At 47.2% G+C, this 25714-nt stretch overlaps 2 protein-coding genes and 1 long non-coding RNA gene across 52 annotated transcripts in view; all 3 read right to left on the bottom strand.

Annotated features, from left to right (window-relative positions):
• Window positions 1-3211: 3211 nt before the first annotated feature.
• Window positions 3212-12262, bottom strand: LOC125716775 (histone deacetylase complex subunit SAP130-like). The gene is given in 23 exon segments (XM_048989506.1): window positions 3212-4676; window positions 4837-4950; window positions 5085-5188; window positions 5275-5400; window positions 5643-5885; window positions 5982-6343; window positions 6462-6566; window positions 6672-6840; window positions 6966-7238; window positions 7315-7433; window positions 7607-7742; window positions 7830-7934; window positions 8187-8277; window positions 8355-8447; window positions 8449-8503; window positions 8720-8844; window positions 9018-9139; window positions 9262-9388; window positions 9465-9632; window positions 9909-10168; window positions 10294-10421; window positions 11100-11559; window positions 12182-12262. Coding segments are annotated over 21 exon segments (3165 nt in total). The 5' UTR covers window positions 10403-10421; window positions 11100-11559; window positions 12182-12262; the 3' UTR covers window positions 3212-4517.
• A 462-nt stretch (window positions 12263-12724) lies between these two features.
• Window positions 12725-25714, bottom strand: part of LOC125716772 (NACHT, LRR and PYD domains-containing protein 12-like) — an 80227-nt gene continuing 67237 nt past the window's right edge. For 44 of the 50 annotated variants that reach the window (XM_048989463.1, XM_048989495.1, XM_048989489.1 and 41 more), the window contains 3 exons: window positions 22937-23110; window positions 22780-22826; window positions 19778-20652 (listed from right to left, as the gene is read on the bottom strand). In XM_048989463.1, the coding sequence (XP_048845420.1) occupies window positions 20114-20652; window positions 22780-22826; window positions 22937-23110 (760 nt within the window). In that variant the 3' untranslated portion in view covers window positions 19778-20113. Of the gene's footprint in view, window positions 13344-19777; window positions 20653-22779; window positions 22827-22936; window positions 23111-25714 lie in introns of those variants that run through there. The other 6 variants (XM_048989478.1, XM_048989480.1, XM_048989452.1 and 3 more) reach the window with 6 other exon arrangements.
• On the bottom strand, window positions 13806-17357 carry LOC125716776 (uncharacterized). The gene is made up of 3 exons (XR_007384400.1): window positions 16668-17357; window positions 14492-14631; window positions 13806-14050 (listed from the first exon to the last, which is right to left on the bottom strand). It is a non-coding gene; the product is annotated as an uncharacterized LOC125716776 (long non-coding RNA).

Raw genomic sequence — 25714 nt, forward strand, 5'->3', positions numbered from 1 at the left:
GAAGAGTTTCTGCGATAACAGGTTTATGTTCCTATTACCTAACCAAGAAGTTTTACAACGATAAAGATGATTCTAAACAGAGGCCACACCTCATGCATGCATACACACCTCATGCATACACCAGCCTCACAAAAGCAACAGGAAACAGACCCACAATCCTACTGTGGTAAACTGGATCGGAACACATTATCAAATGAACTGTTCTGTTTTTCTTTAGCCTGAAACCAGTGGCCTGTTCTACAAAGCGGGGTTTCTGCCTTATCGGGATAACTTGTAGGATTTAAGGTACCGCAGTTTAAACTGATTTCTTATTCATTCACTTACATTTTGCCCGGACTACCTTAAATCCGACAAGTTATCCCGATAAGCCAGTAACCCCGCTTTGCAGTACCGGCCCCTGCAATGTACCTAAACACACTTAGAAATCTTGATAATAGGTGAAACAACAGGGAAAAAGACAATAAAATATCCCATATGCAAATAACACATAAATCAAGAAAGTTTGAAGGCTTCCTGCTTTCATGTTACACTGGCAACAGCAGATTAATGCATCTCTGTTCTAGCAGAAAAACTCTGCCTGCTTGATCTTTATAAAGAAACATCTGATCATTCGGAAATCTATCCTGCCCAAATTCCAGAACGGTCCTCATAAACAAGTCTCTTCTGAAATCTCAGGGCTGTGACTTGCAGGGCTCAGCCGTGAAATTCAACACAAACCTGTAGCCCGTCCTGTTCCTTGAAGGGCCAGAGAGCGAGCTCTCGCCGTCCTCCGTGGTCTGTTCGAGCGTGACGGCGGGGGCCCTTCAGCAGCGGCCCTCATAGGGTGGTCTCCCGATCCGGGCACTGTGAAGCCTGCCTGTCTCGTCCCAGTGACTCCGGTGTCACTTCCAGTGCGAATGAGGAAGCAGCCGCGTCTCTATCGAGCGTCTTAAGCACCCTTGGACTTTGCGCCCCAGTGGCTGAGCCCTTCTGACATGGCAGTGCTCCGGCGTCAAGGAAGTGATTTGCCACCGCTGTCATGCTGCTTATTAAAATGCCAGCCTTTCGTGCCCCCCCACCCACTGTTAAGGGTCCGTGTGACTCAGCTAACATTTAATAATCCCTGACCCATAATTTAGTTTCAACTCGTGTAAAATTGTACAGTGCGGGAACTGTGAACTAAATCACACTGGATACTGAATGAATGAAGGTATTTCATTTGAAATATCGGCACGATAGAGGGAGTGGCTTCTAACATATGAGGATAGAGCATGAACTCATGATTTTGACATTTATCCAAAGCTGTGGGGGTATATCCCCCCCCCCCCAAAGGCTGGGTTTACCTGAGCAAACAAACAGGCAATTATGTTATAAACATCAGATAGGGCAGATGTGGTAATATCTGGCTGGATTGTTTCGTTTTGGAAACATCAGTGAGTCCTTCAGGATTACATTACAGGCTTGTGACCTATAGCCTGAAGTTAGCCTTTACAGGATATGTAGGCATGATAAAAGTAGTTTCATGTTCTCATTTTATATGATCATAAATTCCATTAGAGCTTCTATACGGTCACAAGAGTTTAAGGCCACAACCGCAAACCGTGTTGATTTATCTTTAACTGGGATATTATAAGTAACCAATCTGGATCCAGTTCGTAAAAATAAACGATATAAAAAAATTCTGTATTTTCTTTTTCATGAACTGCTATGTGTCATTAACCGAGAGATACTTGACCTTGATTTGGACAGTAAACAGCGTAAGAGGAATACTCCAGAAAGTATTCTCTTATGTGGGGTCTGAACAGTTCCTACCTCAGAAGCTCCTTCTCCATCGAGGTAACAGTAACATTTTCTGCCTATTCATTCAGTTACACCACAGGCCGAACACTCAGCCCATGCGGAAGATGCCTTATAGCAAAATAAATATACATATTCCAGTAACACATACTGAAGAACATATATCACATACGCATTAGAACGTCATCAAAATTTAAATGTCTTTCCAGAAGACCACGTTTCTCATTAATGCTTCCTTAATTAACCTATGAACTTCAGATTGTTTTTTTTGGCTCGAGTCTGGATGTACGCAAATGGGGAGCTATTTGTACTTAAGGGCAAAATGTTGCAGCTGACGAAACCAGGGGGTGTCGATACCTAACGACAAAGATAAAGACAGTGAGATGATTTCTGCGCGATGAGGCATGTGTGGAATGCAGGGAAGCCCACGCTGAAGTGTCATCAGCACAATTAAATTTGTTACAAAGGTAAGCGAGGCACAGGGGGATCATGGGAGATGACGGCACCTGAAGGGAGCGACCGGTACGTTTCCTAGAACCAGGCCCAGCATCGTACGGTAAAACCAAGTTCAAAGTTGAAGGTCATTTGAGATGATGACGCTACTATCTTGTCTTTCTGTGTACAAAGGGCCGGGCTCCTACAGAGAAATGAAGGAAGGAGCCAGTTTAGCTCAAAGTTCAAATATAGAGCTTGATAGTAGAACAATGATTAATTTATGCGATTAATCGCATTACCAAATACACCACAGGAGAAAAGGTGCAAAGACAGGATTCCGAACAGTCTCGCCTTTCTTCCCACAGGAAAAATGGCATTTCCAGAACTGTCTCTTCGGAAACTGGTCCACCAGTAAGCCTGTCGCTTCCTGCGCGGTTAACCAATAATGTGACCGTACCGTAAGACAGGAGCGGCTGATAGCAGCCTTCCCGGCACAATGGAATACCCCAACTTCCTCAACTACACGCACTTTATACCAGATGCGGGCAGGCAGACAACTGCAAGCAACTGGTCAACAGATGTGTGTGTTATGAGACCAGGTTCTGAGATGCTGGAACACCACAGCATTGTGGTCACCAAGGTAACTGTCGATTCTAAGCTTCATGTTACATTATGAACCACTTATAGGTGATGAACAGAGTTATATTTTGTGCAGGGCTAGTGCGTCACCTCCTGCAACTATTCACAGAGGGCCGACAGACTTGCACACATCACACTCACAGTTAACTAGCCAACGTTAAACTACCCCGGCATCAGGAATCGCATTTACCCAAAATCAAAGCAAAGCATTCCGGGGATGAGGTTCAGTAAGTGTTATTGCGTGATCGACAAGACGAAAACCAAAGTTTAGCATTTGATTAAGCGAATGAATGACACACCTTGGAGGAGTGTAAGGATATTAAACAATCTGGGCTCAAAAAAAAAGTTCGAGCGAGGCGCAAAATGTACACTTTGTTTTTACTACAGTAATGAAACAAGATAACGACACAGAGTAAACCATATGTACATTAAAAAACAGCCGTCTGAAACCACTCAATAAAAAAAAAGATCTAAATGAACCAGAACAGAAAACTACATTATCAAATAAAAAACAAAACCGCAGTACGAATGAAGCCATTCTGCTTTACAAAAACAAAATCTACTTTATATATAACATATAACTGCCAGTTTGGTCTTTTCTGGTCTTGCATATATTTATACTTTGCTTAAAAAAAAACCCCAAACCACCACCTAATTCACATCTCTGTCCACGTGTTTTCCTCACTCAGACCAAATTTACGTAACCAGATTTCCCACCTAAATACGGGAGAAGGGAAGGACTGGTGATCGTCTATTTAAAAGCCGGAATTCCTCACCCGGATCACGGCCAAGACCCACGGCCCCCGCTCCGAACAGGCCAAGGCTGTGGGCGTCTCCTGGCAGCGGACAGCAGTGGGTGGACCCGAGGAATACCCCTGGACTCGCACCTCCTCAGAACCCAAGGTTAATGCATGTCGCTTTCGGTTCTGGAGATCAAACGCTTGCTGGGATTGTTAAAGGAAATTCAAAAGAAAAATAAAAAATACTCCGGCTGAGACCTGACAGTAAATTGGGGCAGAAGCGATCGATCTCCTAAACACTGTGCCAAAGGAACGTCAAAGCTGCACACGCCTGGAGCTTTCAGAGGCGGGAGAGACAGCCATGACTGCAGACCTGGGGGGCACAACACAGTCAGCCTGCAGCCTACAGGTCCCTCCTGGTGCCTCCCACTGACAGGGCGCATCCCCCAGCCCCCAGCCCCCAGCCCTACGAGCAGCCCTCTAGCCACAGCTAGATTTGTCTCCATAACCTCCCGGCCACTGTGACATCGCCCCCTGTTGGCATTCCTCCTAGTGTTGCCAAGGAGACTGGTCGGGGAACACTGGCAACAAGAATATTTTAAGATAGAGATTTAAAAAAAGAAAAGAAAAAGAATTGGGACTGTGTCAACACAGAGTAAAATGAAGCTGTGCGGCAGTCTAAGCAGAACGCACAACGAATCCGCACAGCCAGCCGCTTCCAAACCAATACGCTCTCAGGTGGAGTTTCCCTCCAATCACGACCATCGCTCCGCAGATCGCCAAACCGGCCAGTCGGAGCCACAAATGTTCTGGAGGCCTTTGGCGAGGGGGCCTCCTGGGCGGCTCCGGGCCGGGCGGAGCGGAGGGGAACGGCAGCCGTCCCGGCGGGAAGCGGGCCGAGCCGGGCCGGGCGGGCGGGCCGCCATCCTAGGCCTTGTCCTTGCGCTTTAGCTTGGACACCTTCTTGGGCCCGCCATTCTTATTAAGCAGCTTCAGGACACGCTCCTTGTGGTCCAGCACCTTCATCATCGCCTCGCGGGCCTCCGTAATCTGGTCCATCACCAGTTTGCAGCGCTGCATGTTTCCCTGAGATGGAGAAATGGAGACAAGATTGCCAGATATCAACTTTGTTCACTACTGCCACCTACCTTCCGTGCGGGTTAATACAACTCGCATTAAAGTTCCCTCACTAAGCACAGCATCAAAAGAAAGACTGAGCCAGAGCTCTGAGTCACCGAGGGCTCACCTGGATGAGCTCGTTGATGCGGTGAAGGTCGTCGTCGGCCCCGGCCTTCTTCTTGGGGAAAAGGCCTTCCTGCAGCGTGGAGAGTCGGCCGTACACATCGTGCTCCAGACTCGTCTAGAAGGGCAAAGGATCAAGGAGTCCTAATCACTCTCCTGACCTTTAGGTCTCTGATCAGGTTCTAAGGCCCCACCCCCAAGGTCAGGCCCCGCCCCCAAGGTCAGGCCCCGCCCCATCCCAGCATCACTCACCAGCTGCAGCAGCTGTGCGGCACAAAGGTGAATCTTCCAGCCTTGCGCTCGGCAGGCGATGCCCTTCTGATTGGCCACATCCTGCAGGGTGCCCTTCTTCTCTTCTGAATGTGGGGGGGGGGGGGGGGAAATCAGCCATTTTTTGCCATTATTAAATGATGACCTCGACGTGAGGGGTGCGGAGGCTGACCTTTGACCCTGATGTCGCTGTATCTCTGGAAATGATGGTAGGCCGCCTTCCAGGGGTTGCGGTAATGCCGCAGGAGGGTGACTGGGGGGCGTGAGCGGACAGGCACGTAGCGCACGCCTTCCTCATCTGCAGGCCGGGTTAGACACAGCAACCGTGAGCAGGGGGTTACTGGTTTGAGGGACATTTAAGCGGGACTGTTCTAGAAACACACCCAGCCGCTTCAGACAGAAAGTACCAGTCAGGTAAACAGAAAAAAAGGGAAACAAATGCTGAAACTGGGGCAGTGAGGGGAGCAGCCGTCCCAAAGAGACAAGCCCCAACCACAGGGCCACCCCGCCCGGCCCCCAGGAACCGGCAGCAACACCCACCAATGTACTCCTTGGGGGGAGACTTTCGCTTTTCAGGTCGGACACTGAGGGGCCGGCTGGCCGCCTTCTCCTCGTCCGTGCTGTTCGTCTCCACCATCTCGCTCTCCTCTGTCGAGATCACGTGCTGCTGCTTGCGTGGCTTCTTCCTAGGGGAGGCGCCAGGCATGACGTCGCCCGTGGGCACACCCAGCGCATTCCCCACGGGGGGCAGGACAGCCGCCACCCCTGGTGTCACCGAGGAAACTGATGGGGGGGGGGGAGTAGAAACAGGGCACAGCGTGAGATTGGACTGCGGGGGAGAGCCAACCCGGGGAGGGAATTCGGGCCGGCAGCGGTTACCTGGCACCGACGTGTCCATGGGTTCCACCTCCTGCTTGATCTTGATCTCGGGGACGGCAGCACTGGCTGCTGTGCTGCTGGCCGCCGGCTGGGTGGGCGGAGCCACGACGTTGGCCATAGAAGCAGGGATGGGCGGGGCCACTGCCATGGCCGCGGGGATGGCGGAGAGGGCGGCGGCCGACTGGGACGGGGGTGCGGCCGCGGTCAGGAGGGCCGGCACTGCCTGGGAGGGGTGCTGGGCGGGGGTGGGCGTGGCCTGTTGCTGGGGCTGCGGCTGCTCGCCGGTCTGGCTTGGCAGGGCGTCCACAGCGGTCACCACCGGCGGCGCCATGGCGACGTGGATGTCGGACTTGGGCTTCACTCTACAGGGGAAAGGAGGCCCCGAACGTTACTGCGATGCATTGTGGGTCGGCGGATCCGTCAGTGGGAAACGACCATCACACCAAGAACGGGAGGAGGAGGCCCATTGATCCCACTCACCCGGCAGGCCGCGGCGACCCAGAAGCACTTCTAATGGCACTGTCCAGTCTGGGGCTGGTCGCTTCACTAGGCTGGGCTGGGATCAGATTTTTCCTCACAGCAGATCTTTAAAAACAAAAACAAAACCCCCCATTAACTAAGAGCTCACCCACTACCAACAAACCCCCCCAGAGGAATGGTCCCTGCCACCCGCCCCCCCACAATACCGACCCCTCATTGGCAGGCTTCTTGCGCAGGATGCTGGGTCTGGGGGATGACACCAGCGTGGGGGTCCCGGCGCCCTGAGGGTGCGTAGGCGCCGCCGTGGTGACAGGAGGCGCGGCGCCAAACGTGCTGCCGATGGGGTTGGCCACCAGGGCGGAGCCGTCTGCAAGGACCACTGACAAAGCGACCACAACAGACGGCCGTCAAACTCCCATTGTCTCAGTAAGAGCGAGTCTGAGAAATAGCAAAAAAATCCCTAAGGGCATATGGGCACAACCAGCGCGGGGCAGCTTAACGAACCCGAGGCCTTGGTCTCCGCCTGGGGCTGCTGGGAACTAATGGGTGTGGCCTGGAGACCCTGCGTGCCCATGGGGGCGGGGTTATGCAGTCCCTGAGCCCCGATGGGCGCTGATTGGATGCTCTGCGCTGCCATGGCGGCTGGCTGGATGCCCTGTGTGCTGATCTGGGCGATGCGGTCCACCGTCATCAGCTGCATGGAATTCAGGTGGACGGTGGGGGCCACGCCCACACCGGTCTGCTGTGGCATGGCGGAGCTGGGGGCTTGCGGGGTCACTGAGGGGGGAGGACACATGCCATTAACTGGGGGGGGCAGAACAGGGGTTAAGGAGGAAACAAGAAGGGCTGGTACCTGGATACTGGCGGATGGTGGACACCGTGCTGGTGATGGGGGTGTAGGTATGCGTCAGTGGGTAGGGGGATGAGGAGTACGTGGGCAGGAAGTACTGAAATTGCAGTGGCACGGGCTGCCTGTAGGGGGCACACATTGTACAGACTGTATCGACTTTACCAATTATTTCGGGTAAATACAAGATTCTGTATTTAGGGTGCTGGAAGTCTGCTAATGAATGAAGTACAAGAGTCACCCGGTAAATCAAGCATTATTAAAATATTCAACATGTCTTGAATATCCCATCAATCACCTGTTATCGCTTCTGGTCTCCATGGTGACCGGATTGGGGGAAGAGCGATGGGTGGGAATGAGGTTCCCCCGGTCTCCAGGGTAGTCCGACTGGATGCGGGGGGAGGTGTGAGTGATGGGCTGGGGCACCACCTTGGCTGGGGGGGGGGGGGGGATGGAGAGGGTTAACGAAAGCTCTGGCCCGGCCTGAGAGGTCCGCAGACACAGCGAGGACAGGCACTTACCCACGGGGATGGTGGAGGTGGTCACCGCCGTGGCGTGGGACGAATGGGAGGCCATCGTCATGGTGACGATGTTGCTGGTGGTCATCTGCGTATGGGGCACAGAGCCTGGGGGGATTTACAAAGGGAGAATTTATGAAGGGGGCACTGCCATTCCCACCTCCCGCAGCCAACCAGCAACCTAATGTCCCCATATGGGGGGGGCATGGTTCTATAACCTTTGCACAAATATTCCAGAACACAGCATACAGCTTTATTACACCCACAATAGCATTTTTAGTCACCGTTAAACAAAGAATTTCCACTGAATTACTGCACAGATTTTCCTGCAAGGTCAGATAAAGGTCAGAATGCTCCTACCGGTAGTGGTGGGTGCAGGCACGGTGTTGGTAGCCAGGATGGGGGCCACTGTCGCCGCGGCGACGGGAGTCACGGTGCTGAAGATAGACTTCTGCGAGGAGAGAAGGGATGATGTCAGAACGGAAGGAGGTGACAAGCGACAGGCTGGCAGGAGGCGGGGGCTCGAACCTGCGCCATGGTGTGGGGCACCTGCGGCTTCTGCGTGCCCATGGCGGGGTGGGAGGGCAGCGTGATGCGGGTGGCTGTGTCGCGAGGGGGGGGGCGGCCGCTGGATGCTGATGGTGGCCGGGGGGGGGTGTATAGTGAGGCCTGGGCGCCTGGAAGGAAAGGCAGCATGGGTCACATGGGTGGAGTGTGACTATGTGTGATGGATACAGATGCAGACACAGCCGCAGCGTGTGCTGGAATGAACAGTGTAAAGAGGGTAGGTCTCTTTAAACTTTATATCCCATGTAGTCATCTAAATTGAACGAATGTAGTCCAGCACTGTCATGTGACCACAGGGGCAGTAGAAGACCCCAAGCCCTACTGACCCCTGCAGCATGTCCGCCGGATGTGTGGCTGCCGTGGTGATGACAGGGGACTGGGCTCGGGTAGCGGAGACGGGGGCCACCACCGTGGGCAGCACGGGTGTAGAGGTGGTCACGACTGGGCGTGACTGGGGGGGGGGGGGTCAAAGAAAATGAATTAATGTGAGGCTCCACCTACTTGTAGGAACAAGACTCTACCACCCTGTGACTTCATTTGTTTATTGATCTGAAGCAACCTGCACAGCTTATAAAGTCAAAGCTTAGGTTCTCTGAAGCGGACAAGAGATGCACCTCACCGCACCTGAATGGGCTGGTGGATGATGTGCTGCACTGGGGGCTGGCCGGCGCCAGCACTCGGACCCGAGGCCGGCCGCAGGACGGTGGGACCCTTGGTGCTGGACATCACAGCGGCAGCGGCGGCCCCTGGCGACGTGGGAGGGAGGGATGGTCACTACCGGCAACGCCTCACGGAGACGCTCAACCACAGCCGAATCATATCCGGGGCCACAGTGTTAACACCCCCGCCACCCCCCCAAGAAGCTCACCTCTGGGCAGATGGGAGGTGAAGGTATGGGGGGGTGGTGCCGACGAGCCGATCTGGAGGGTAGGTGTGCTGCTGCGGATAATCTGCACGTTGGCAGCCATCAGGTGGTGCAGGTTACTGGAATGGCCCTGGAACGAGAAGCCGGCCCGGTGAAGCGGCGCTCTGAAGCACAGCGCCCCCATGAGCACGGGAGGGGAGTCGCACCTGCTGCCCGCTGATGGTCGCCACAGGAATCGCCGACGTCTGAGGCATGCTGCTCTCCATGGTGACAGTCACGTGACCCGGCACCTTGGGGGGCAAAGCGAGGAGGCCCTGGTTGGAAGCCGGGGCAGGGGCGATCAGCCGACTGGGCATGGGCGTCTTCAGGGTGGACTGGTGAATCGGACAGCATTGTGACCAATTGGACGGCTCGGGGCCCACGTTAACCAATCAGAGCACGCATGCTGCCATTCTACGTTAACATCTACCTGCAGTAAACAGAATACTGCACGGGAGTTTTAGCTTTCGCTCATTAGCTCAATGACACACGGCAAACCCATGCCGATTAAGCTAGATGTCGTTATTTGCATTTACGCATATTTGCAAACACTGAAAAATTGGTGTGATGCAAGTGATGACACGTATCGTAAACGTGAGCTGAGCCAGTACCTTCATAGGCCCCTCAGCGAAGGCCAATGGGAGCGCCTGCGTGATGTGGGTGGGCGGGGCCGACACAGTGACAGGCGTGCCAGGCTGGATGGGCAGGTGCTGGGGCACGGTCAGGGGCTGTCCATGGGTCTGCACCTGTGGATAGGGCCTGACGACCACCGTCTCCTGCTTTTCGTCTCTGAACGGCAGGCTCCCAGCCCCGCTGGGGGGGTGTTCCCGGGGCCCATGATCAGCGTCACGGCAGCTCTCCTCACTGCCCCCTGTGGGGAGGAAGTCAGTATTACAGCTAATGCTAGCATTAACACTACCTGCCCTTACACATCCATGCTTTGCTGGCACATTAGCAGACAGGTTTCCCCCTCCCCTTCTAAACCTGTCACCATACCTTGATTTGACTGACTTCCCGGTACCATGGTGCTGCTGCCCCCGGGAATCGGAGCTTGCCCATGGCCCGGGGGAGGGACTCCGGACCGCGGAAACTGCTGAGAGCTCATCTTCAGACGGACTGTCGATCTGCATGCAAACAACTTAACTCATTCAATGCAAATCTCGGAGGTGGCGAAAGGCAAAACTATTTCACCATCATACATTTTGCTTGATTAATTCATCATAGGGAACAGAGGCTGACTGCTAACGTTAACTAAATAAGCTAGCAGCAATACGACTCGGAATTATGAGACGGCAAAGACCAGAAATGAGCAGTATCCCCTTCATGTGCGTGAAGCAAAGCTTTCCCACCGCAATGCTACCAGCAAACGCGGACTGCATGTTAATCAGACACCCAGCTAATGACTTCACACGGTGGCGGATCCGCAAACTGGATTAATCTCTAGACCAGTATGATGGCACAGATGGGTAGCTACGTGCTCACGTAACTTCACGATCGGATTATCGCCACAGAACGGCTTTCACAAGAAAATTACTAGAGAAACTGTATGTGTAAGGGGGAAAGCAATATGTCGCTGGTTTTCGTTACATTTTTTAATTAGAAAGACATCCAAGCAAGGTGATGTGAATCCGCGCTGACGTCTAACTACGGCTTAATGAACTAACCGGCTAGTCAGTTATATCAGTAAGAGGGCGCAGGCTGCATCATTCTTTTTAGACCAAGATCTCATCCAGGAATTGAAGCAAACGTTCATTTAAGCGCACTAGAAAGTAATGTGCACACAGCATAAAAGGCGCCCTCACCAAAACGGCTTCTTCAGCTTCCTTCGGGCACCAGATCTGCTGAACTTCTCAATCGGAGACCAGAACACAGTCTGAGGCGGCACTTGGTTCGCATCGATCGGGAAGCCTCCTTAACTTTGAGTTTTTCTTGCGATTAGAATTTTGGTGTAAATAATCCAACTCATCGTAAGCCGTATTTTTGTACGGGGGGGTCGATCTTCTCTACCCGTCTCTTCGACAACACTTATGAGTCACACCGGAAAAGGCGGAGTCTCTGGCAAAAGGGGAAAAATAACATCCAATCGGATTGCGGGATCGGAGTGGCCCTATCCAATGGCACACGAGCTTCTGTCGGGCGCGGGTGCGTGCTGGGTAAGACCCAATCGTCCGGCGCGTTCTTGTGTCGCGTGGGCATGAAAAAAAAGCCCACAAGGAGAACGAAGTCAACCATCAGCCCGCCCCTGGTGTAAACGTTACAGCCCTGGATCAAAAACAAAACTGTAAAAATACATGTAAATCAAAAGCTCGTTTCTAGCTAAATCTTGCTAGCTAAATCAGTCCTTCAAAATTTCATAATAGCGACAATATTTTATCCATTATAATAACCGGTTCCTCTGGTAATACTTCTCTCCCTAAATACTCAAAAACTTTAGACGCAAGTAATTCATTTTTGATTACAAGTCAGTCAGTCCGTTTATTTGTTACTTTTCTGTTCTGAATATGCATTTGACGGTCAGAACTCAAATTATTCTCACTATATTACGATATTTAACGAGCTCTTTCATTTCTCAGCGTGCTATGTTCCACTTCCTCGGCGCATAAAAATGTGTTTATATTGGTGGCTGCTATGGCAGATCCAGCCGTAATATATAATAAGTGACGTTTGAGTGGGTTTCAAAGCATATTGTTCAGAGGCGTACAGCTTGTAAAAGAAAGTGAGATTATAACACAATATAAATTGCGAAATGGTTTGTAACGGGAGGGAGGCTTTTATTTTGAAGTGTCTAAACCCAACAGCCACCGGAAGTACGTTTCAGCACCGGCAGACTCTGGAAAGGATGAATAAGTTTGATGGGCCGCCACCCGATTACATCAACACCTACCCGGCTGACATCAGCGTGGGGGGCAGTCCGGTTGTCCTCCGGCAGACGGCCATGCTGGAGCCCGATAACACGCCTTTTGAGTATGTCCACCCCCCCTCACCCCTAGCGCTTTACACCGACCCTTTGCAGAGCGCCAACCGTTTAATTTGCAGCTATCTGTGACCCCTGCTCTCCCCAGCACGAAACACCACTTATGGTTTCCTGTAAGGCGTCTGTGGCTCTTCTTGGTCAAACAGGAAATCCTCCGGGAGATTCTGATCAGTTGTAACATTAAAGTGAATTTATCTCCCCATAGAGTTGCTGTTTAATTATGTTACTCCGCTATGCTTTGGGCACCGATGAATCTGGACATTAACAGAATAGAGTAGAAGGTCTTTGTCATTGTAGAGAGGAAAATACAATATAAACATCCATATATAAAATGTACAAATACAGAGGAGTAGGTTACCTTATGCCCCCCCTCACTAGGATTACATTTCCTTATATTTTAGTCAGAGAAAAAAAAACTTATCTAACATCAGTCACACTTAAGAATAAAAAGGATTATTCATGTTAAAAAGCAGAGATTTATTGTGGAGAAGCGGCAACACGTTACACTGTGAATGCGATACAGAAAAAATGATTCCTCCAGCGCGCAGTGGGCTATCGCAGCCTGCACATCCACTTTGGGTGTACAGGGAGACTACATACACCAAGCAAAAGCATTTTCATAATGGATTTATCATAAGTCCCAAACCCTGGATAGAGGGGCTCAGTGAATGAGGAGTTGAATCTGTGCAGGAGGGTCAGTCCGTCAGAGGAGACTTTGTAGAAGGACAGAGCACCAGCCCTCCAGTCCAGATACACTTCAGATACTGTGCCAGGCAGAGTAACTATTAGAATCACACCACAGACTCCATGACTTGTCATTTCCTCCCGATTCCTTTATAAGTCACTCCGATCCGGGCTCCATCTCCTAGCTGGCTTATACCTCCATGCCACTCAGTCTCCCAGTAACAGCGGCCAGTCAGACTGTCTCTGCACAGAACTTGAGGCCGGAGGTCAAATCTCTCTGGATGATCAGGATATGGCTTCTCTGCCCCCCCTGTCACCTTCCTGTTCCCCCCTGACAGAGACAGGTATCTGTGTGCTGTGTTGGGGTCCAGCGTCAGCTGGCAGGAGTCTGTAGGCAGGAGGAAGAGCGATTAATACCATCAGGCAGACCGGCATCTCCGCCACTTAATCACTGGCCCCGTTTACATGGACACAATTCTTTCACTTAATCCAATTAATAAAAATAAAAAAACATTTTTATAATAAAAAACAGGGACAGTTCGTACCCCAGGAAAGATTATTCATTTTGGTCAAAAAAAAAAAATATATATAAATCTGAGGAAAACCAGGACAGGTGGCAGCCCTGTTCACACAGCACTAATAAACCTTCCAGGTCAGGGGGGTCAGTTACTCTCTCACAGGGTCAAATTATATCAGCGACTCAAAGCCAAAAGGGGGAAGTGGGGTGGGGGGGGTCAACTGCCAACTGGGGGAGTCTAAGGGGGCGGTCCGGATTAAAATGTGTTTGTCTGGATTCAGGCTGCGGTCCGCCGATTGAGTATCCCTGCCCTGGATAGAGACCCCCCCCCCCCCCCCCCCCATTTCTGTAGCAGGTTAGGATGCCGCGCCCACGATCGGGGGGCAGACTGGATGGGAACGGAAACGTCACTTTTTTTTCCCCAATGTCATGTGAGCTGGTTCCTGTCTGTCCCAGTAGCCTCTGTAACAGAGTCTTACTGGAGTCTGTTGAGAGGCCCAGTAGGAAGCGCAGGTAGAGGTCCAAGTGTCCATTCTTGCTCTTTAATGCCTGATCCACTGCAGTCTTCAGCAGGTCAGCTGATGAGTTTGACAGAAACACATATAAAAGCAGTGAGATACTCCTGGACGCTCAGATGCACAAAGCAGTACACCTTCTCCTGATACAGCCCATATTCCCTCTTTAAAGACTTCTGTACACACTCCAGAGTAAAAATATAAACTTTATTTTAGAATATTCAGAAAATCACACTACAGATTTCCTGAGAAACTGAAGCACAGGCACTAGGTGGCAGCAGAGGACGTCGTCCGGGGAATATAAATAAATACAGATTTTTGAAGGACGTTAAATTTAATAGATGCACATAAATCACCTACCCCTATGACCTGAATCACTGAAGGCTTGAGGAAATACATTAAGCTAAACCTGATGCTCTGTAATTACTACCTCTGTTGAAAATGCTGGAAGGGTTTTTATGTCTGTTTGTAAATAAGCACAAAAACACACAAATTCTGTCTTACCTCACAGTTCTCCTTTTTTTACCCACTGAGGGACCCGATTCAGAAGCAGCTGCTCTCTCCTTATGCTTCACTGACAGACCCATTTCAGAAGTATCTCCCTCCATTTCTGCGCCGATCCAGACCAGATCCTGCTGGATCCTCTGTGAACATGAAGGATTAACAGATACATACATAAACAGTATCTAGTACTCAGCACTTCACAGTGAATTTACACACAGGGGTCTCCAGTCTGTTACTCTGCCACCTTCCATATGTAATATTACACCTACTGAAGTAACTGAATGTCGAATTTCAGGGAGTTTGTGCCGAGTGTCATTATGTTATACATGAATAATTATCAGGTTGGCGCTCCATCCTCGTTCCCTCATTCCCTGCCTTGTGCCCGTAGCTTCCGGAATTATTTGGCTAACATTGCAGATTTTTTTGTTTTATCTTCACTCAGAATTAAGATTACCATTTTCTTCTACAATTAAGCAGCATATTTTTAAATCATCTTGTATTTCGTACTGTATTTATAAAATTGGAATAAACCGTATGTAAAGATGAATCCATGAGTGGATTACAAGCCTTAGGGGCCCCCAAGAAATGTCCCCCACCCTGTAAAGGCAGTCTGGCCATTTTTAGATGAAGTCACCATGTAACTATGGCAGTGCTAGTTATTTAATAAGGCCCAGGGCTGTCTTAGGTACCACAGCAGCCCTGTCAGCGACTCAGGGGACCGTCAGCATCCATTTTTGGGTGAAATCCTCTGGTAACTATGCAGTGCTGGTTGTGAGGGCCTAGTACACTGATTAACACAAACAGCGGGTTTTGGTTTTTAAAATGATGCATCACATCTTACTCAGACTGTTTCTGCTGTTCCCACGTTTCCATGAAGTCCTAAGGACAGCAAAGTTATTCCTGAGGATTCCGTTCCAATTTAATACTTATGATTGAACGTTAGTGATCCAAAGCATGTAGGTGTGGCACTTGTGGCTCCCAAACAAACAAGGTTTATTAAATTAAGCAGACCACTAAGGAAAGGCACAAATTAAAAGCGACTACGAGTGGTCAAACACTAAACTGGGAAAAAAGAAGAACCAACTAAAGAGACCATTAAATAACAGCAGGGACCAGTTACACAGGGAGCAGGACTATGCAACAACATGAACTCCTAATACGCAACAGCATGGCCATGAACGACACCAGACTAGAGAAGAGAGAGGAAACAGGCACTGAAATACACACAGAAAAGCAGGGAAAACAAGGGACAGGCGTAACATAATCAAATAACCAATCGAGGGAGGCGCAGGAACAACGAGAAACAGGTGGAAGCAGCAACACTAAACTAAGGGACCTAGCAAACAGTAAAGGCTAAGAATACACAGCAAACACCAGGGTAACAGCAGAGGGACTAGGAGCATAATACTGAGAACTAATAAAGCATAGCAGAATAAAGATAGGAAAATACACCAAGTAAATCACTAGGAAACAAAAACTAATAAAACAGAGAACAGGTGAGACTGGCCTCAAACCCACAACTGGAGGTTACAGCCTCTGAGCTGTACGTCAAACCCAGCGAGCAAGATTACGCACAAGGGCTGAGGTCTACAAAAGGGAGGGGGGAGAACAGAATGGCCAAAGACAGGACATAGAGGACAGCGTTGGGAGGGTGCCGACCCTGACAGTTATATAGAACACCCCCCCCCCAATATAGCAATGTTCTGAATATACCACAAAGTTTACATCATCATCGTCACCACAGGTTTCTACATTCTGTCCTATATCTCTTGACTGGTCAAAGCCTAGACTTGAAAATCTCCATCCTGTCCCAGCAGTATTTAGTACTGTCTCACTACTGAGTACATTGGCCAGCAGTGACAGTCAGTATTTCATTTTCTGTGCTGTAATGTACTGATTCAGTGCCCTTGATGACATTCTGACTCTTTGGACCCCTCAGTCATTGCATGCAGTTACAAGTAAAATTCTGAAGCAGATCACCATAAATAATAATAATAAAAAAAAAAAAACATAATTTGAGAAAAAAATAAACGGACTTAATAAGAAGGGTCCACGTTAAGGCAGCCGCCCTAAATAATCCAGCTCCCCATCGCTCCTGACACATTAAATCACTGCATGTAAGTGCGTTACACTGGCTTATTTTATTATTAGCAGAATCGTTTAACTATAACCTTACCTTGAAATACAAATTGTCTTTAAATTACTCCTGCATCGTATGCATGCGTCTTGACAAAATGGCGACTCCAGCTTTAAATTACTTTCACTTTCATTCACGGAAGGAAACGATCAGCTTTGCGCCAACAGCGCAGCCGGTCTAAGCAAAAGCTCCGACGGCGACGAATTCTGTCGTAACGCACGTTCTGAATTATATATATTGTAATTATGATACGTTACTTAAATCATTAACACGCGGCCTTAATCACGATTTACTCTTCCCGTTTATCGCCGTGCTGCGCCTGCTTCACACAGATCCTATTATTACGTGTGCAGAATTGCAGGGAACATTTTATGTTCTTAAATTCTCTATGACTAATAAGTGCATAATTATCTTTTTTAAGGTTAGTAAGAATGTATATCAAATTGGAAAAGAGATCCCTATTCACCTGTATTAGTGTCACGCCCCCTCATTACCCACGTGTCCTACCCTGATTGTTCCCAGCTGTTTGATGTGGTTTCCGGATTGTTCTGTGTATATCAGTTCACGCCTTCGTCCGTTTCCCAGATCCGTCATTAACGTTGCGTGTGCCTTGCTGTCCTGTGTTTTGGAAATAAACCCTCCGTTCCCTGATTTTGGACACCAGTTCCTGTTTCCCCGCTCCGTGTCTCCCCGAGTCGTGACAAGTAGGCCCTATATCTTGCTGATTTTTGATGATCCAGCGTGTAATAGAGATGAATGTTCCCTAATTAATCTCTTTATAATATTAAGTAATCGTTATATCTGGGATTGGCTCTGTACCCCCTGCAATCCTGAACAGGATAAGTGTTTTCAGGAAATGTGTGTGTTTATATACACAAATAAACTTACTGTAGATTGCATGTCTTTGACAGTAAAGTCCAAAAATCTGCCCGCGTGAGGCACCCTTTAGGGTCGTGGGGCATCTTTGGGTCTCCCGACGTCCAGTACATAGTTGAGCTGATGATTAAAATAAAATAAAAAGTTAGACATCACAAATGATGTGCTGGTTGAGCAAAACAAGCGATATTTACGGGCAGCTTTGTGACACGTGAGACCTACGGAAACTACCATAGAAGCTGCTGATGATTATGGTGAGATACCAAAGAACATGACGAATATCTGGCTGAAATGTTCTGTTCGGTGATCGCTGCACGCAGGTCGGAAGGAGTTGCATCACTTGATTTCATATCATATTTCCTTTGGTTGGTTGTTTCCTGAAGCTCTATAACAATATCCAGAGGGTTTGGTTTTGGACAAGAAACACTTCACGGAGTGTGTATTAAAACTGAAACACATGGCAGCCCATCACATAACAATAAACTCAAAAATCAGATTTGTTGCACATTGTACATAATATGTCTTGCTACATCTGGAAGATGAATATTTTCTTGTAGAAAATACTTTGATAGATTGAACACTAGGTGACAGTATTAAGCCAATTTTAAATTGTTGCGGGGTTCACAACAATATGCGCAGCATTCAGTAGCGCGTCCAGAGAACCAAAAGGGTGAACATTCCATATTCCATCTTTTAACAAAAGAGATGTTAAGTGTTTTTAACTCTTGGCTTTTGTCAAAAGTACTGTAAATTAAATGTGATACAAGCAGCCTTATTTAATTGGCACATGGTTTAACACCAGCATTGTCATATTTTTAGCAATTATATATTATTGTCACAGGTTATCCTGGAGCAAATTATTTGGCCGGGAAAAAGCAGGGATGGTTAAGAAACATTTTCACCAGGATCACTTGGGGACCCAAATAAGCATCATTTGCAGGGAAGGGTGACTGTGATTCCTCTGTGGGGGAAGAGTAACACATGATTAATCAGAACTTGTCATTTAGAAATAACGGTGTAAGACGTCTTCCTCACTGTAACTTAACTGTAATGAAGCTGCTACAGTTACAGTGTAGTTTTCTTGAATGATAATGATGTAACACACTGGCCACTTCCATATATGGTGAAAAGAGAAACTTCATTTTGATTTGCTTTGAATCTATGAAAATAATGAGCTAGTTGTGTTGGTAGCTATTTATTAGTTACTTCAAAATAACATTTAGTTACGTCTGCATATTATAACAATGTAAAAAACAAAAACCCCAGACACAGGAATTCCAATAAAGGGGCCGTGACCCACTGGTTGAAACCCACTGTAATCCTATTAGAGTAGGTGGGTGAACTTCATTATGCAGGGAATCAGCTGCACAGCTTTGGAAAAATCACTTTAACTAGACTCAGAATTTCAGTCAGATAAACAATACAATACAGTAAAGTTTTTGTTAATTGATAAATGCTTTTACCAGAATACCTTCATTTAAACAAACATTTACACAGCATTTCTGAATATTTTTCCAGCACACAATTTTTCATTAAACACAGACAGTGCTTTTCCATCCTTCCTTAATTACAGAACATTTCTGTAAGTTCATGGCTGCAAAGTGACCCAGCTGTGACTGGCAGGTCAACTGGAGCCAGTGAGTTTGAGTCCAGTTGATGTCACAATCCTTTATTCCCCAACCCCTGCTCTTGTTCAGGTTTAACCAGGAAGGTCTTACAGACCCGCCCCCAAGTGAACAGGTGCGCAGCATCTATATAGACAGAGGGGAGAGAAACAAAGAAGCGGCCAGCAGGGGGTGCAGCGCAGAACGTGGGGCTCGTCACCAGAGGACGGAGAGTGACGAACAGAGACCCCACCTTTCCATTGTGTTCAGTGCTGTATCTTTATTACTGCAGTGCCGATGTGAGTGTATCGTGGGTCATATTGTATCCCATAATCTTATTCCTAAGTAGTGTGGATTAAAAATAGAAACTAAAATATAAAGTAAATCAGGCTTTGGCCGTGAGACACACGTACGCTTCACCCCCAATGTAATCTCACTCCAAAGTCTGGATGAAACTTGTCAGCCTTGTTATTGTTGTTATAAGGAGGAAATCTTATGGTTTGCTTTTTAAAATGACTTATTTTGGCATTTCGCCTTTAGGAGTTTGGTTCATTTGTTATTTTATCTTTTCCCGTGTTTTAATCAGCTGACAGAGACGTTTGGCCGTTTGCTAATTAGCTTGTCGGTTTTCCGGCACGGCCGTTCACTGTTAGGAAACATTTTATTCCTGTTAAACGGTTATTATACATGCCGATTTAGTCTAATAGTGCGAGTTATGCTCGGTTGTAACATTAAACTTTATTTCCCCATAGAGTTGCTGTTTAATTATGTTTCTCCGATATGCTTTGGGAATCCGGAGACGAACAATATAGAGTAGAAGGCCGTTAGTGTCATTGCAGAGAGGAAAATACAATAAATACATAAATATATAAAATATACATATACATCAGTCACACTTCAGAGTAAAAAAGGTTATACATGTAAAAAATCTGAGATTTACCATGGAGAAGCGGTAACACGTCACAATGTGATACAGTAAAAATGATTCCTCCAGTGTGCAGTGAGCTATCCCAGCATGCACCACGACACTGAGCAGTTTGGATAATAAACCCCAAACCCTGGATAGAGGGGCTCAGTGAATGAGGAGGTGAATCTGTGCAGGAGGGTCAGTCCATCAGAGGAGACTCTGTAGAAGGACAGAGCACCAGCCCTCCAGTCCAGATACACTCCTACTCTGCGGGAGCCTGAGGGCCGTATGGGTATGTCAGTCTGTTTATCATTGTGCCAGACAGAGTAACTGTCAGGGTCACCGTGCAGAATCCATGACTTGTCATTACCTCCAAGCAGACAGTCAGCACTCCATCCATTCCTCCCGATTCCTCTATAAGTCACTCCTATTTCAACTCTATGTCCATCCCACTCAGCCTCCCAGTAACAGCGGTCAGTCAGACTCTCTCTGCACAGAACTTGGGGCCAGCCATCAAATCTCTCTGGATGATCAGGATATGGCTGCCGGTCTGACCCCCATTTCACCGTCCTGTTCCCCCCTGACAGAGACAGGCCTTTGTGTGCTGTGTTGGGGTCCAGTGTCAGCTGGCAGGAGTCTGTATGCAGGAGGAAGAGCGATTAATACCATCAGACAGACCGGCATCTCTGCCATTTAATCACTGTCACACCTCACACACTGACACAGAACTCGCCCCGATACACACATTTTATCCCCAATATATCCCTGTAGCCCTCGCGCTGTGTGACAGACTTGCTTGGGTCCGCACTGCACTTTAGCCTGTATTTTATTGTGTGTACAACAGGAAAACAGCAGAGCTTCCCCTAACGAAACGAGAATTCCGTTCTGTGAAATACCTCAGGAAATGTCAGCCGGCGGCTGCAAAAATGCTGCGCGTGCAAAACTAACAGCTTAATTAAGGTAAACAAAATTATAGAGCAACAACATTCCTCAGACACACTCACCACAGACATATTTACTACAAAAGTCGACACCAGAGATTAATTAAGTTAGTGTTTTTACTTTAAAATACGAACTCCCTCCCAGCAGCGATAACCCCAGACTGAGCAGAGGCCGGTATCACCGCCGGTTAGGGGGAGAATACAGGTGCCGTCTTAGGACAATAATAACCAAACTCAAAAAGGAAACGCGTACACTCACCGCATGCGCAAAAAGAACAAACGCGGAGGATTTTTCTTTGTGTGAAATTCATTTAAAGGCGCCCAGCTGTATCAGAATGTATTTTTTTTTGTTTCAAACCATTCACAAAAATATGCCCAATACAGCGCTTAGAAATTAAATTTACAAACACCACTGAAGACCCACCCCCCGCCCACATGCCCCTATACATTAAAAAAACACTGACACACAATAGGTATATAATGTATATAGGTACAGAGTCTATCCGACTATCAGTAGGATTTATTGGCTGGTACGGTGCTGACTTGTGGCAAAAAATGAGATTAGAAGTAATTGGATCATTGTATATATAATGTGACCTACTTTGCACCCCCCGTCATTGTTAATAATGTGTTAAATAGCCAAAGGAAACCAGACGGGCTTCTTTACATAGATCTTGCATTTACACACTGATACCAGTAGAGCGGCTTGTCTACTTTTCAAATTTCTGTATTATGTTAAATAGATGCTTCAGCTGTCAGGCAGGAGCAGCTTTTCACACGACAATGTACCACATCTAATTTCCACATTGCTGGGGGTTTCTTCCCTTTTTGTCAAATAAACAAATCAGACTTTCCATTGCAGTACTGGGGAGGGAAACCCTTTTCCAGAGCATTACCAAAGAATAATAGGAGCCTAAGAGCTAAGATATCACAGAAGGTTTATGAAAATCAGATTATTAACTATCATCTCCAGTTGTTTAGTGATATATTGATGCTCCCAGCAGACATTACAAAACATTATCTGCTTCCCTATGTCTCCATAGAGGGGCTCCAAATCAGTTACCAGAAGATAACTAAACCCATAGCATACCGGGAAGGTTCTAAATAAAAGGGAAAAAAAACTAAATACGAGTACCTTTTATTTGTCAAGTAAATAATCCAAAATGTAATAAGAAATGTGGTCATTTTATATAGACCATTGATTCAACCACAAACACACGACGTCCAGAGGTTTTATCGTGCGTTTATAAGGGTTTCTGAGAGCTGACAGGATTACAAACCTCTGATGCTCCTCCCCGCTTGGAGTCGCTGGGCTTCACTTTGATGAGTAAAGCTTAGAAATCTCTGTATTATCTGTCCCACCACTAACTGCCTGTCATCATCCGATTAAAAAAAACAGCAACGTGACTGAAAAATGTAACGCAAAGCGAAGCAGAAATGCAATAGAGTAGAAAGTATAAATATTTGCTGTAAGACGCAGTAAAAGTCAAAAGTGTCCACAGCTAAATCTACTAAAGACCAGACATGTGAAAAACGTACTTAAGCACAGTACTGAAGTAATTCTACTTTGTTACTTTCCACCACTGGACACTGTAATACATCGAATTTCATATCAACATATGAAATCTGGTGCGTGAGAGTCGGTCACTGTTGCCAGAGTGAACAATGTTCACGTTCATGTTCAGTAGCTGCAAACTGATGTGTTCAGTCCACCGTCCACCAAAAATATAAGTGCCTTCAGCGAATGGCAGTCATGTAGCGCGTTCATACACAACGCTGAATGGAGAATTAATCATATTAGTTTTTTTTTTTAAAAAACTTACATTTCTGTACGCCGGGTCTGGTCCGGCACTCTCCACTGTGGTCCACACTATAGGAGAAGCAGAATGACATCAAACAGGTATATCCATTTATTTAACTATTGTATCTGTTTCACATACATGTGTCTGTAACAAAGATACAGACATACACTCTACTCACTTCAGCTTCTCCAGTTTACAGCTGGGATCCTCCAGTACAGCAGAGAGGAGCTTCACTCCCGAGTCTCCTGGGTGATTGTAGCTCAGATCCAGCTCTCTCAGGTGTGAGGGGTTTGACCTCAGAGCTGAAGCCAGAGAAGAACAGCCTTCTTCTGTGACTCTACAGCCTGACAGCCTGCAAAGAGACAGGAAAAAGCTCTCAGATAAATAAGATCATCTCACCATTGCAGGCATAACATTTAAGTAAATGTGACTCATATTTACAATACAACTACTATCAATATTTAGAGTTTACAGTGCAGAATAACACGAAATACTAACCTCAGTATCTCCAGTTTATAGTGTAGAATACCCAGTAATAATGACCTCAGATTCTCCGGTTTACAATTTGCAATATCCAGTAATACTGACCTCGATATCTCCAGTTTACAGTGTGGAATACCACATAATACTGACCTCAGTTTCTCCAGTTTACAGCGTGAATCCCCCAGTCCAGCAGAGACCAGCTTCACTCCTGAATCCTGCAGGTCATTGTCACTCAGGTCCAGCTCTCTCAGGTGTGAGGAGTTTGATCTGAGAGCTGAAGCCAGCCCCTCACAGCATTTCTCTGTGAGATTACAGCTGTTCAGCCTGGAAAAGAAAACATATTAAAATAGAGACATACATCTGAAGCTCCAGACCTGGAGATATCAGGCCACAGGGTCTCCCCAGCTCATTTTAATTTTCCTAGTTATTCAAAGGAAATAGTTTTATATATGAATGAATAACATAAATGATCTGAAGGTACTAGTTCCTTAACAGGCATGAAAGTCAGAGTTAAAAACAAAGCACAGAGAAACACAAGCGATACGGAAGTGAATCGTCCTGTAACATATTCAGCCCAATCAAAGAGCTTCCATTAGGCATCATCCTGCCAGGTGACTCTGAAAGGAGGAGATGTGAACATCCCCAGCGGCTAATGCAGAGTCGGCAAGGGGGGGCGAGTTATTATATACACACAGACCGGCGTGTAATGTGCAGCCTGCACATCATTCATTATAGGAACACATAATTAATTAGGAGTTAATATATTGTGCAGTTTGAAGGTCAAATTTTCCTTAGAAATAAAAAAACCGCCCCTTAATGTCGACGACCTTCGTATAATTATTATAATTATTATTATTATTACTACTACTACTATTTTTGAAGTACCAGATCAGGTACCATTTTAAAAGTCCCATTTTAGCACCAGTATCTGAAAATCCCGAAATGATCCTGGTACTGTGACAGTATCGATATTGTATTTGCCCCATTTACCCCACTTAAGGGAAAGTGCACCAAGTTACTACACACTGTCATGATGGATGCTGATGTGAGATGCAAAGTTCACAAGTGTATGTGAAGGGCTGAATGGCGCAGAGATTTCCTGAAAACAATGGGACAGACTTGACATCTAAAGAGGTGAACAACAAACGTCCTACAGCCGTGTTATTATTTCTGTTAGTTGTGTTTGCAGTCGTCCTCCACTGTAGCCAAGGCTTTGTAAACACTGGTTATACAGCACTGAGCACTTAATCTGAAGCTTCTTAGGAGGCATGTTGCTCTGTGACACACCGGCTTCCTCCTGCTCCACGTGAACATTGGGCTTCACTGACGGTACATTCTGCTCTACATACTGAACCACAGACCACTACCATGCGGTGTTTGCTAAAGTGTGGATAAGCTGCACTTCAAGGGAGCCGCACTTGGCTTATCTGAGGAATGGGACATTCTTGAACACTTGCACTAAATGGGACAAATGGAATGACACCATTCTCTATTCTTTCCTCAGCCAGGTGCAGCTGGGGCCAGCAGAGGGCGCCAGTGAGCAGGCAGAGACAGCAGTCTTCTGGAAGCTCCCAGCTCTGGGCTCCATCACATCAACACACATTCACAAATAGGGATGCCACCTTTGATTTGTTGAGGGGATTAAACCATTTCTGCAAATATACTGTTGATATCTGTAGGACTCCCTGTTGCCTCTTACCTATATCAGTCCTGACACAGAAGCACTCAGTCTGGATTCCTGTCTGCTGCTGTCCTTTTCTACATTAAATACAGATTTTTTTGCTTTAACGAGTAAATGTGTCTAATTACACTCCACTACAAAACCTGATCCTAATATGTCCGAAGGTATACTCTATTTAGCAATGAAAGCATTATAATACGTATTATAATAAATTATAAACCTTTTAACCTAATGAATTTGGACACCCTGACACTGCCATTCTCACCTCTCTTCCATGTGTCTCTCTCTCATCCCTTTCTGCTGTCTGCAGTAACCCTGCTGTCCCTCAATTAATGCTTTATGTTCCAAACATGATTCTTTAAAGTTTTTAAGTTTAACATTTTTGGCGTTTCCTTTTGTTAAGATTTTTGCATTTGCCTAATACAAAACTCTGGTCCTACTTTTTCCCATGAATTTCCAGGTCTGTTTCTCCATCATGTTTAACTGAAAATTTGGCTGCAAACAAAACACGAGTGGCGGAGAACGGGGTGGGGGGGGGGGGGGGCAGGAGGTGGGGGGGGTATTCCACAATGCAGTCGTTTTTCAGTAGCCAGATAAGCCAAAAGTAAGGATTGTCCAGTAGAATGGTCGCTTACCTCTCCTCCTATTGGAGAGTTTCCATGTTTGGCTTAAGTTATCCAGCTACCTGGGATGTTCTGCTTTGTGCCACATCCCCCAAGTCTCTTTGGTTGTGTCTTATCCACTCGGAAAAGTTCCCTTTTTGCCCTCTGAGTTGTATGTTATGAATCGCTT

This window comes from Brienomyrus brachyistius, chromosome 21 (assembly GCF_023856365.1).
Source record: "Brienomyrus brachyistius isolate T26 chromosome 21, BBRACH_0.4, whole genome shotgun sequence".
Classification (NCBI taxonomy): Eukaryota; Metazoa; Chordata; class Actinopteri; order Osteoglossiformes; family Mormyridae; genus Brienomyrus; species Brienomyrus brachyistius.